This window comes from Vigna umbellata, chromosome 3 (assembly GCF_029865625.1).
Source record: "Vigna umbellata cultivar VRB3 chromosome 3, Vumbellata_1.0, whole genome shotgun sequence".
Taxonomy (NCBI): domain Eukaryota; kingdom Viridiplantae; phylum Streptophyta; class Magnoliopsida; order Fabales; family Fabaceae; genus Vigna; species Vigna umbellata.
In genome coordinates, this window is record NC_142167.1 from 43523913 (window position 1) to 43538236 (window position 14324).

Consider the following 14324-nt stretch of genomic DNA (forward strand, 5'->3'; position numbering starts at 1 on the left):
TAAAAACAATAAAACCATTACAAAAAATTGGGACCATCCTAACAACTACATGTTTTAATAAGTAAACTTTATCTGCAAAGGTTTTTCTTATTTAATTAATTTGGTTCATGTCCTTATCATAACTATTAAATTTAAATATAAATGACATGTCCTCTTTTGCTTAGTAGATTAAGAAATTATACCACTCTCAAGTGTAGACTTTATAAAATCTTTATTTGGTTAGATCACAAGTACCGTCGAATATATGACTAATTAAAGAGTGGAATTCATAAGAAATTTACATAACTAAAAGATTAGATGTCATTAATAATTTGAGAATGTAATCTACGTCTTCACAAATTAACTATAAACCTTGACTAAAATACGAAAGCATTCACATCAAAAGGGAAAAGTATAAATAATTAATAGTAAGAAAAGAGAATACAAATTCCTCTACATGAAACTTCAGCAGGAAAACACAACATGAATTACACAGAAAGACCGAAATCACAATGGATAAATTACAGCAATAAAAGAAGGAAGAAATTTCCTATTCTAGGGTTGTGCGTTTGGAGGCATCCCAGTTTGATTACCAGACTGCAAGAAATAAAAAAGCAATTAATTAATCATCAAGAAAAACAGGAGTATTATCGTGTAACTGTTGACATCACATATCAAACAAATTCATCTAATTTATGTATTAGACAATAGATGATACAGTTAGGATAAATACATATATTATATTAGGTGCAATGTAATGTCAGTTGAGAATATGTGAAAGTAAATCACAATCCCAAGAGAATGAAGAAACAAAAATGGAGAAATATCATTTAGAGGTAATTCCAAAAAGCTTAGTGTTCTCTTTCTTTATAAATGGACCTCTTTTCATGCTTCAATCCCTCTTCTTCAGAATTTTTCTGCATTTTGATTCGTATATTAGAATTTTCAGTTTTCTTCCTATTAGTGTGTATATCTCAAACATGTTGTGTTCCCGCTGAACTACTATTCCCTTCCCCAAGTCAGGAGAATATCATTGAAGAATGAATTGGGGTCCAGTTGTCTCATAATTCAGACGGCAGATGCCTTTATTTACGTTAATTATAACTTTAAGCACAAACAGCACTAAATGAAACATCAGCAATGTTAGAAGTTAAAATTTGAACTTTGAATTGTATCATTGCTGAAAAAGTCACTAAGAAGAAACAGCCTTGTGCGATGCCTCATCAGATGGAATTCAGGTGTCTTAATCTCTTTGCAGACACAAGCCATATATGTCTAGTTCCTTCAATATATTCAAACATTTTAGATCCAATGTTCCAGTGAAACTAATTAGTTGACTATCAAAGATATTGCACAAATCAAACCTAACAGCCTAGGTCGGCATGCCTTCCTAGGCACTCGACTATGTAAACTTATTTATGCCAAAGACCATAGTAATAAAGGGAAGATTTCTCATTCACAGATCTTGAATAAATTTTATGATCAAGTGGAGCAGAAAACAAATGCATATACCAATGCCCACTGCTCAGCTATGCATCAAGCAAAATCTCTTATTTGTGAAATAAACAGAGAAAGTAAGAAATGGAAAAGGGGAGTTTGGAGATGGAAGTTGTAAATGTTGAGAATAATGTAAACAGAAATATTTGTACTTTGACATGTGTGCTACTTAATAGCTCTATCAAAACGAATAGGATCATAAACAACAGAAGTTTCGACTTTTGGAAAACTTAATAGCATCAAGTAACAAGTAGTTCACAAAAGGAACATGCTAACTTACCTGGTAAGGATTATACCCTTGCATCAAAGGCATTTGACCACCTTGAGGTCTGTTAAATGAAGCACCTTGAGGATAATTGGCACTTGATGGGCCTTGCATATTAGGCATGTTGCCTGGAAAACCACCAAGTGGTGGCCCTCCACTTGTAGGCAAGGATCCTGAATGCATTTGATTCATGCCCACATAAGGACCTTGTGGCATTGGAGTACCCATCTGATTCATTGCCCCTTGCATCCCCTGAAGTGAAAAAGAAAAAAAGGAAATGGCTCTGTTAAATGTGCATCAAACTTAATTACAGAGATCTTGTCCACCCTGATATATTAAATTAGCTTAATGGTTAGATTTCTTGATATAGTCTCCCACAAAGAAGGATGTCTGTACTGGCTAGCAAACATAAACATTATTTTCCACTGATTGAATCATCTTCGTATCACACAAAAGCCCTCAAAAAAATTGAACTCTTAATTTGTTATGGTCTGAATGTGGCAAAATATAAATATTATAGTTCGCACACAGAGCATCATGACACCATAATTACAGGAAGATGGTTTCTATTTCCTATTTGTGCAAAGACAATGTATCTCTTTTGTCTAACTAAGATAAAACAATTCTATTTTTTTCAAAGAAAAGCTTGTGGTAATATCAAAAGTTCAAATTAATGGCCTAAGGCAAACTGGAAAACATAAGAACCTAATTAGGATAAGATGTTTTCTGTTACAATTTTTTTATGTTTACAAATAAATACAATGCCTATCAGGATATAAGTTTATTATGATAGTTAGAATATTAAAACGGGTTGCTTAGTTGATTAAAGGTTAGTTACATATAAATAGAAGAACAAGGATTGGAGAGAGGCAGAGCACTGGCTCTTTGAGAAAAGGTGAAACCTTTTGTGAAGGAGAAACCCTCAGGAAGATATATCTCTCATATTTACTGATATTTTCATCCTATTCAATAAAATTCTTCTTTTGCTCTTTGTTTTCAAGAATTCTCACGGGGTTTTTGTTATGTTTTCCATTTTCAAAAATCTGTACAAAAACAGTGAAAAAATACTCCTTTTTACACCTATGAAGCTCAGATACAACAATAGCAAAATTAATCATTTCCAAACGCATATCCAACACTGATATGTGACATCTGATGCATCTTGATACATACTCAATAGGTAACCATTATTCTTTATAATTTTCAGAATAAATTACAAAATACAGCTCCATTTTAGCTAAGTTACATCAAGTATACAACTTCATGATGTAGATTTTTATTGACATGTTTATTGTTAAAAAAGTTGTTTTATATTCTAACTTGGGCATGAAAATTGTTATTTTGTGACATATTTATAGTACAAAAAAATATATTCCAATATGGGTGAAGGAAAGATGTGTAACTGTCCTTGCTATAATCATAACTGTATTTTTAAAATTGCAATTCTATACTTAACTATTTTTATGTTTATGTACTGCTGTGTAATCAGTAATTTGAACGTTTCTTTACAAATATTGTGCATGTGTGTGGAAACAAATGTGGGGCGTGTTGTACTTTGAATTTTTTTAAATATCTTTATCCACATCTGTTGGGCGTGTTGTATCACACTATGTATATTAGCTGCTAGGTTAGTTCCAATACAAATCCTCAAAGAAAGTAAATATGAGATGGCTGGCACATTTGTAATCATTTCTGAAACAGAAATGAAAACAAAATTATTTCTCAAACCAAACAAGCCCTAAGAAACGCCAAAACATGGGGAAATCTTTTATCTTCTTAAAAGTGAACAAACATTTTCCATCTCCCTTCCACAGGATTAAGAAAAGATGCATTTTGTCATGCTAATCCTATGAAAGATCAACAAAAACATCGATATCTAGCCCAATACATACACCACTAATACAACACTCAACAATCTACCACTTCACAAAGAAGCTAAACCCACATATCTTTACAATATTTTATAGGAAAAATCAGAATACGAGAAAAGTTCCAAGAAACTCGTACCATAGGGCCAGGCATTGGCATCGGATGTGATGCAGGCACTGATGAAATCCCTGGTATAGATCCTGGCAGGCCAATAGGCATTTGGGGAGGAGGGCGAGGTAAATGCTGGTGAGGGACCATGGGTGAATGTGAAGGATGCTGTAATTGTGGCATGTTTGGAGGCATTGCCAAAGGACCCATCTGCTGCGGTAGACCTTGGTGTTGATGTTGTGGCGGCATCTGCTGAGGATTTTGTTGGTATGGTTGCTGTTGATTGGCATTAAGAAGAGAGGGATGTGGACCTGGGGGAAGAGGTGGAGCACCCATTGAAACAGGATGTGGCTGCTTCTGCTCCCCTTGAGGCATGTCAAGAGAAGGAATAGATAAGGGCATAGCAACTCCAACACCTGGAATGGTGCCCTCATTTCGAGTCAACCCAGGGGCAAATGGTCCTGGAGTTGTTGGTCCTTCAGCCATTGGAAAATTACCACCCACCCGACCAGCAACAGGATTTGGATCAGCATATCCTGACAGATGAATGTGTTCAAACTAACGTCACACTTCATAAATAATGTCATTTAAAACAGACATAGTTTCTAACTACAAAAATTACCATCCACAGTTCTCTCCATCCTACAAAAAAAGACTAGAAATGTTGCAATCTCTACCTCAAATTTAAAGCAAAAGTTTAATACTAATCGAGTGCTTTTATAAGGGATTCGCATTACCATGAAATGTTGAAGAGTAATACAATCCAAAACCTTCAAACTATACAGTTCAATATTTAGATGAAAAATGATACTGAAAGGTTTAATGATTTGATTCTGAAGAAAATAGAAATATATGCTGTTCGTTTGCCTTTAAGGGATGGAACAAACCTTGCATGCCAGGGTTAAATCTATCACGAAGGGTGTCTCCTGGCCTATTTCTGCACCAAAACTTTGTTGTATGATCACTGCTGCCACTGTAGAAGAAAATATGGTCCAGTAACTTAGTTATCAGCAATCACATTATTTACGTTTATCAACGGTCAATAAAAGGGTTACCAAAGGAGAAAAAACCATTTCAGGAAAATTTATATAACTGCAAAACGTTATTGTAATTGTAAGAACAGAGAACTAAGGTATCACAATTTTGGATATTATTACTGAAATTGTAATAACGCTAAAACCAAAAGCTTCAAAAGGATCCTCAAACAAATCATGATATCTGTCAGAGTTTCCTCCCAGATTCCTTTAGAATATAATACTTTTGAATTTGCAGGACATTTGAAAAACAGAAGGTTATTGCTATAGTATAAAAGACAGGTAGTGTAAATGGAACACAAGCTTTCATATATTGGTAATCCAAAACTTAAGAGACAGCAAGAATTCCATTATGTATTAAAGATGCTTTTGCAGAAAGAAATATAAAGTTCACCTGCATAGAAGGTATCCAATAGGATGCCATGCAAGATCCCACACGTTATTATCATGGGCATTGGAAATTTCAATTTGGGGAGTTTCATGCCTGTATATACATTGTAAATGCAATAATCAGAAATTAGGAGAAGGCATAATACATAAAATACAAGTAATTAATTTTACAGATAATGTTGGAAAAAAATCTGAACTGTGAAAAATCAGTTTTTCCAATTGAACATATATAAGCATTCGCTTTCTATACATATAAACTGAAAGACAAAAGAAAACAAAAATAACCATTTATTTCAGAAGCTGTAATAAAAAATTTGATAAATCAACTCACTGGTGCTACAACTAAAAAAAAGCTGATATTTTCCACCTAAGTCCTGTCTGAAGCAATAACTCAAATTCGGCAAACATTTCTTATGGAGCAAAACACACAAACTTTAATTCTGACAGAAACAATAGTTTTCCCCAAATTTAATTTAAAAACTTGTAACAACTAATTTGAATGCATAGTACACTTCATCAATGCATTTTAGGAATAAGAAGACCCGTTACTTTAGAATAGCTTATTAACAACTTATTTAGACATATCTTAAGACATAAACACTTGCATAAGTGTTTGGAAGAGCTTATGAAAGCAGCCTTTGATACGTTCAAAAGCTGCTTTCAAATTAGTCCAACAGAATAACTTATGAAAACAGCTTACAAGTTATATAAAAATTGTTTAACATTATTTTCTCTATAATTATAAAAACAAACATCCAATTGCTTACATGACAAGTACTTATTTATTAAGCACTTCAAAGAATCCAATCATCTTCCAAAATAACAGAAAAATCACAACCAAATAAAACTGATATAAACAGGGATGATAAAAAAAAAAGAACGTTGTACAAAATAATGTAAGCACTGCACAGAGAGAAGACAACTGAGAAAACGAATTTACCCAACAAGCCAATGGAAGATTGAACCATCATAACTCCCACTCACAAAGTACTCCTCATGGAATGGATGCCAGGCCAAAGCTAACAAGTGTCACAAGTCAGAAAAATTATATTCCATTTTATCACAGTTGCAGAAGTATTAGAGAAAGCACCAATTTAAGTAACTTTGTGCATGCATGCATGACGTGTGGAACTATGAGTTTCTTTCCTAGGAACCCAAAAGCTTTCAAAGTTGCATTAGTTGTGGACAGTCTCAGCCACCCTTAATTTGCAATCTCATGCATATTCAATGTGATAGGTGAGTGGGAGGATATAAACCCTCGTCTATTAGAGCTGAGGCTAATGTAACCCTTATAAGCTAGGGCAATCTTCCTCTTACATGTCAATTTTATGAGGTTAACTTAGGCCTTAAACTCAATTTCTAATAAAAAAAAGTGGCATATCAATACGCTCACTGCTAAATACAACAGCAAATACACAACTATATAAGGAAAACCAGTATAATTAATAAGACACGGAACTTGATTATAAAATTGGATGGGGTGCTCAAAGTGTTTGATAAAAATGTTATTTGGGGTTGAGACTAATTTGTTGCATCATTTAGTTTAACCATTTTTAGCTCAAGTTTTTGAAAAAATATTTTGTTGACTGCAATTTAACTATGCTAACTGTCATTATCAATGTTAAGCATTGTCAAGGCATATATGAAAAGGAAAGATGGTAGCTGATAGGATTATGAATGTATATTTTAGGAGGAAGGTTGTTTAAAATAGGTTGTTGTCAGGAGGCTTTGGAGGGGGGGGGAGACTTTCGGTGGAAGTCTATATATAGTGAGAGGGGTAGGGAGCGGGGTGTGTGCAGAGACTTTCAGTGAAAGTCTATATATAGTCAAGAGAGGTTAGCCTTGTCTAGGGGGAGAATTCTGGTTTTGCAGAGTGAACAGGATTATTGCTATCTCCCTTGAAACATTGTACATGTTGTTGACTACAATCCAATAATCAGAGTATTTTCAGTGTATTGGAGTGTGTGATATCCCTTTCTGTGTGAGTGCTGATAAACAGGTTTCTTTAATCAAGAAACCTAATAGTAGCCAACAAAGCAGTTATTAAGATTAGTAGAATGATGACATGATCTTAATAAAAGAACAGAACATATAATATTTGAACTAAATAACTCAGCTTAACTTGCTAGGATTATTAACTAAATTAAATCCAAGTCATACAATTAACCACATCTAGCAACATAAAATACCCAAAAAGCACTAAGTATAACAATTCCTAGCACTTTGAGGACATTTCCACCAATTAAAATCAATCATTTCAATCAAAACTCAAAAAGCAGCTTGAAGTTAATTGGGTGCCACACATCATTCTGCCTCAACTCGACTTCAGTTTTACTATGACCTGACGCATTCCAAAGACAGGTAACACAGCAAAATTACAAATATACTAATCTAATCTCAGCTGCGTGACAGATTTTCAAAAGATTTATGAAAGAGCCTATATGTAACAATGAACTTTCCTGAATGTTTCAGAGTCACTTTTAGGTTGTTTAGGAAGAAGAATTTATGGTGACAATTCTGTTTTTATCATCATACACCTTCTGAGCAATCATGATATTTATTGCAAGATATATTAATCTCAATGAACTATACTTCCATTCTTATTCCAAGACAAAGATACACCACTAACCAGTAACATCCTTGCGATGTCCACGGAATGATTCAAGCTCCTTCATGGCTCTAATGTCATAAAGCTGTAAATCAAGGTACATATGAATATTGGTACTTCTGAGATAGGAAATGCATACAATGGAATTATAAACAACCGCATTACTATCTCACTCTAAATTAAGAGAACTTAACTGTTTATTTACTCTTCATGCGAACTGTATTCTATATTAAATATCTGTTTAGATTTCATTTAATTGAATGTGAATTGTTTTAGATTTCATTTAACTGAATGTGAATTGTGCGCTAAAAAATATTGCCTCAAAATCACTCTTCTTATTTTATTTTAACTGTATAATAAGCCAAAAGCGAGAAAAAAAGTAACAGAGCAGGATTAAGTAAAAAAAAATGGGAAGCAAAGAGCAATAAAGATAAAGTTACAAAGAAATAAATCAAAGTGTAGTGCTACAGAAAAAAATGAAAGAAAGATATGGTGGATAAAATAACTTGGAATCCCCAAAGGTTTACTTAACAATTCAAAATAAAAATGACAAGCAAATGCGTATTAAGGATCCAATAATTGGTAGCACCATGAAGATAAATTTACCAACCTTTATTATTTGATCCTTTGAAGCTGTTAACACCCAGTTTCCATTTTGATTCCATTTGACACATAGCACAGTATTTTTGTGCCCATGACTGCATGACAGAAGTATGAATCTATAAAAACAAGCAAACACAAGAAACAATAGAAATCAGCACTAATGTTTACACTCACAATGAGCAAAGCTCTTTCCCTGTCTTAGCATCCCAAAGTTTCACAAGATTGTCTTTCCCACCTGCATTGTGAAAATCAGATGAGACATGTAATCACTTCATTGAAATTATAATCTTGAGAAATTTGTAAAAGAAATATTTAAAGCACCTGCCTGATACCAAAAGGGATTTTGTAGGATGCCAGTCAACACTCTTCACATCCCAACCATGGCCTGGCTGAGTTCAAATGCCACAAAGATAAATCTAAGGTTAGGCCTTCAAAACAGACAACAAAACAATATAATGTATGAACACAAGTAGGGATGGCAAGAAGGTTGGGCAAAAGCAAGTTTAAATATACCCATCCCTGTCCACAAAGTAAAAACTCATATTTATCCTTGTTTCTAATTCCCAAGGTGTATGAAAATTGCATCTAATCTTCATTCCTATCAAGTATTACTCATACTCGTATCCATATCAACATTGAGATAGGTCCAAACAATACCCGTGGTATAAGTTTATTTGTCATCCATAAACACAACATAGATTGTAAGACTTTTGCAATATAAACCCAGGAATTAATTGGGTCCTGTCAAATTGATTGGTTTTAAAGCAAAACTAGTAAAAATATAACATTCTAGAAGGATAATTGAGTGTCTGGTAAAATTCAAAGATGTAAACCTTTGCACAAAAATCTAAGCATTTCTTAGAAGTTCCCACCATTGAAACCAATTCAAGGCCTTCCCCTCCAAGGCCACCATAACCGCCTGCATGTGCTCCTCTTCGGAAACTTTCTTGAGTCGAAAATATCATTCCAACCTATTGGTCCACCCATATGCTTCATCCCCTGCAAATACTGGAATGTCTAACTTCCTCCATTTGGTCAAACACTGAAAGGAACCCCCATCAACAAACCTATCATCCTCAAGACCAGCCCGAGCAACAAAATCTTGGTCCTCGTGAGGCCTATCCAAAGAGGTCAGGCGTTCAACCACTCCAGTTAACCCTTGAATCATCTCCTCCAACCACTAAAAATGGCGGTTATTCTCATGTTCCTATTCCTAGACAAACTTCTCTAACCTCTCTCACCTTGCCTCCATTCTAGTGTTAACCATACCCTCCTGAGTGCAGAAACTTGACCGAAAAGAGGCTCTGAATACCAATAATTGGTAGTACAGACCTATACGAATTAACTTTGTTAAACTGTAAAATGTATTATAACATTCAGTGAGTTTCCTCTCAAGCAAGGACCTAAACAACATACAACTTTCTGGTTATTAGAGAGAACCAGACTCTCCCTCCCTAACCTTCACAAGTTACAAAACAAAGATAGTAACGGCTAAAACTATCCATTCTGCCTTTATAGAAGTCAAATGCAACTAACTACAAACAAGTAACTACCTTACAGGCAGTTAAAATTGTCTGTCATACAATAAACTAAATCATACAGTTTTCCTTCTACTGTAAACCTTCCCTTTGAACCTATCACAATGAATGGAGCAGAGCTTCCAAAAATATCGAAAATAAGACACTAGAAATTATAGCACCCATTTTATGAGGCAGAACCAACTTCTCCACTCAAGCCTAACCAAACAATTCTAACTCATGTTGCCTCATGCCCATCTTTGGTTACTCGCCCCTCCAAATAATCATTCTCCTTCTCATCCTTCTGCATGATTCATATCTCCCTCTTTCCACCCGTCCATTCTGTTTTGCCCTCCTTATGTTTCTTAGGCCCATTTATTCCCTCTTCAATTCCCACGCCCCCTCTTCTCCTCCCCCCTTGTATTGTGGGCCTACCAAAATGGTTGACTCTCCAGTCATGATAATTCCAACCAAGTAATAATTCTTAGAGAAAGAAAAGAGAGAACAAACATCAACTCAAATGTGCAGAGCAAGTCCTACCCATAGGTCCTTCACAAGTAACAAGCCAGCACTCCAAATAAATAACTAAATAATTGATAGCAACCCTAAGAAAGCAAAATGGTAAATTAGAAGGCATTCAACCCACAACAGTAAACAAGCATCCCCATCAAAATATGAAAATAGTCATCCACAAGGACTTGTTCAAAGCACAACAACAAATAAGATGACAAAGAGCTGTTATGAAAATAATTCAACTCACACCAGCACAAACAGAAGGAGGCAACCGGTGCTATGAACTACTTGAAAATTGAACAGATACTCCTCTATTTTAAAACTTACAATTCCTCTACCACTGACAACCCAACATCCAGAAACACAAATGGTTATTTAACATAAAGAGATTCAATTTTAAGTGCACAAGCAACACAATCTGTAATTAGGAAGCCTAAAAAAGTAAACCAGATATAAACCAGACGTTAAGAAAATATTACTGGTAGTAAGATCACAACAAATATATTAAACACAATACTATTTAAGATTCCATCTCAAGACAACAAGTAGACTAGAAACACGTATCTCATTTTCAGATATGGTCCATCAAAGCACATTACCGGTTAATGAGCACTCTTCCTGACAACGTGCAAAATCCCAAACCTTAACGGTGGTATCATCAGAGCATGAACAGAACTTCAAATCTGTCCTACAGAAACTGTTTATAAAAAAGTTACAGAAGCCATCATCCCCTTCAGCATGTTACAAATTTGTTTTCTCAAATAAAACATCCACCTTAAGTCACGGACTGATTCTTTATGAGCAGATTTGTTGGCTTTAACATTGTTCATGTTGTTCTGCCAATACCTAAAAATACGCCACACACATAAATACATATAATTAGATATACAATAAAAAAAATATCCCATTACATATGTGCCTTATACAACCAAAATCTTCATAAATAAATATATAAAGCTTATAAGAAAACATAATATAATAAACTATGGATATACTTTATTGCGCCTCCATCATCACCAGAGACCATCCAGTTGTCATTGTGACTCCAGACCATGGACCTGATTGCTTGATCATGAGCCTGCATGTGTTTCAAAATCCAAATTTGACTCTTATTTTTAACGACTGATGACTACAATAATAATATTGAGACAATAATTCAAGTTATGTACCTGAAGAATCATTTCAAAATTAAAAGATTGTCCATTCCAAAGAGTGAATTCCCCAGTCTGTGAGCCAGTAATAAGTCGCCGGCCTGTTGGAGTCCACTATTTTTGAAAATCAAACAGTGATTGCATAACAAAGTCAAATGCAATTTAGCGGCACATTCAGAAAATAAATATGCATAAGTTTCATCTTCATAAACCAATTGAAAGGCCTGATAGAAACAAATGTGTCCAGCTGTAACTTAATATAATACAGCATTGCGTACAAAAGTCTCACAATAAAAATCCAATAAAATAACACAATGATATGGCACACAGATTATATAGTGTATACAGCAGTCAAACAAATTGCCAAAAGGAGCAGGCAGACTGCAATTTGTAATATCAGCTAAATCATGCAATTGTAAAGGTGTAAACCATTTCTATGTAGCAAGACTATCAATAAATCAAAAAGAAACATGTGAGTAACAACTATAAACTAGAACAGGAACCACATTTATCATGTCATTAACTTATTATTTTACTAAATAAGTGACATTAAGTAAGCAATATTATTTGTTATTCAATCCAAATTTTGAGAATAAATTAACAGGATGCCTATTTCGTTTAATACATGGTAAACATTTGAACAAAATTAGCAACAAATTTTACCATTGATATACACAAGTGAAAAAGCATATCATACTACTCCAGAACCCTAAAATAGCAAAATCAATCCAAATGAGAAGCAGCTTCAGTCCAGAAATGTTTCAAAGAATAAAAACATACAGTTGGTGTATCAGTAACTGACAATCTGCATAACATATTATATCATGCCATTTAAACATTTCCATCTAACTTACAAGAACACGATTAATGGGGCAACGATTTTTATTTAGAGATGTATGAACAAATTTAGCAGCAAAGCTTGTGGATGGGTTGTCTGGATAGCCAACTGCTGGCAACATCTGCACAAAAAATAGCATAAGGTGTCTAGTGAAAAGAATTGATCATTAAAATTAAAAATAACTTTTAAAACCTATCAAGCTATGTTAATTGAATAAAGGAAAGAATATACAGATTTAAAACAAATTAAATAAGTAGAAAACCAAAAAGAAGGCTCACTGACATCAATTGCTGCTGCTGGGGTAGGCTGCAATACTGTCCTATCCCTTGAATCCCGCTGCCACATACGAACCTGAAGGCAGGTACAAATTACCCATAAATTTCAAATTGTAATGACACAGATGAAGATGAAAAAGTAAAAAATTCGAACAATACAGCTATGGGTGCGCATTGATGAATAATGGGCAATTCCATTAGTTATTAACCAGTAATCATTACCTGCATATAACGCACGACTGTGCTTGTATAATCAACTGCTTTCCTTTGAGTAAGCTTTCGTATTCTTTTTGCACCATGGCCATCACTGTGAACTGAAAAGTTCATTCAATGTTAAATTAGAAAAGTCACCCTAAAATTTTCACGAATTTAAATCTTAGAGGAAATGAAGAAGATCCAAAAATTCAATGCCTTGGACTAAAATAATGAGAATAGACATTTTTCAAAACCTCAAGCATCACCTTCTCTTCTACATGCAATAGAGAATGCAATTTTCACTCGGAAGTAAAAAATAGAAGAAAAATTGTACATGGGAAGAAACAATATATCGACACAAGTACTAAACTGAAGTATAATAATATATGGAGAGATTCACAGAGAAATAAATTATTCATTCCATCAAAAGAAAATAAGGTAAAAAAGAATGTTCGTAATTCCATATCAAACCCACTAAATCAAATTATGGCAAATATTTCACATGCATCTTTAGAAGAATCTAATGTGCTTTAGAAGTTAAATTCAAGTCTTAGTTGTTCATCTCCTCCCATGACCACCCAGTCCATGCATTAATTAACCAATCAAACTCTTCTTTGACTAAACTTTAAAAAATATCTCTACTTAAAAACCCTCTATTTCTCAATTTTTTTTTTCTAAAAACACCTCTCTAAAGATTATCTCTCTAAACCATCTTTCTCTCTAAAAAGCCCGTCTCTCTCTCAGATACATACCTAATAGCACTACATTTACATGGAACCACAACAACAGCGAGTAAGTTTTCATGTTCGATCAACCATGATTATAAGTAGCAATTGGAGGAAGAACAAGCAAATCGAACCATCGTAATGAGGAGGAGGGGGTCCTCCGGGGCCGGGGTGGTGAAACTCGGGGGCCAGGTTCGTCGACGAAGCGGAGCCTTGCCGCATCACCGGCGGCGCCTGTGATGACGGCGGCGGTCCGCGGTGGAACTCCTGACCCGGCTGCTGGTGGTGGAAATGCGGCGGCGGCGGCTGCTGCTGCTGGTACTGGTGCTGCTGGTGCTGCGGATCATTATACATCATTGTCACTAGGTTGTCGATAAAGAGAAACAGAGACTGAGCAATGCAATAAATTGGATTGCAGAGAACAGAGGAAAACCCTAAACCCCAAATTTTGGTTGGGATTAGGGAATTAATAACCGATAGCGCGGCGCGGGAAAGAGAAAGGGAGAAGAAGGGAACGAAACAAGAAACGACGGCGTTTCACGCAAATCTAAAGATTTTTCAAGAACTTCTAAATCCTTAAGAAATTGATAGGTGTCAACAGATATAATTTTCATACATAAGATCTTATTTTAATTTTATAGAAGGTTTCAAAACTATATTTAATTGAAAGTCGATTATATTACACTAAAGAAAACACATCTATTTAAATGAGTTATTATTTAATATTTTTTATTTTAACATTATATTTTAATAAAGT

At 34.6% G+C, this 14324-nt stretch overlaps 1 protein-coding gene across 1 annotated transcript; it reads right to left on the reverse strand.

Moving 5' to 3' along the window:
• Positions 1-331: 331 nt before the first annotated feature.
• LOC148202574 (flowering time control protein FY-like) lies at positions 332-14091 on the reverse strand. Its single transcript, XM_088110422.1, has 18 exons — positions 13702-14091; positions 12870-12961; positions 12655-12723; positions 12389-12493; positions 11553-11648; positions 11379-11461; positions 11158-11229; positions 10983-11080; positions 8679-8738; positions 8528-8588; positions 8361-8448; positions 7772-7835; positions 6083-6161; positions 5147-5236; positions 4606-4691; positions 3749-4254; positions 1757-1993; positions 332-576 (listed from the first exon to the last, which is right to left on the reverse strand). The coding sequence occupies exons 1-18, from the start codon at positions 13922-13924 to the stop codon at positions 535-537; spliced, it is 2151 nt and encodes a 716-aa protein (XP_087966548.1). The 5' UTR covers positions 13925-14091; the 3' UTR covers positions 332-534.
• Positions 14092-14324: the final 233 nt, after the last annotated feature.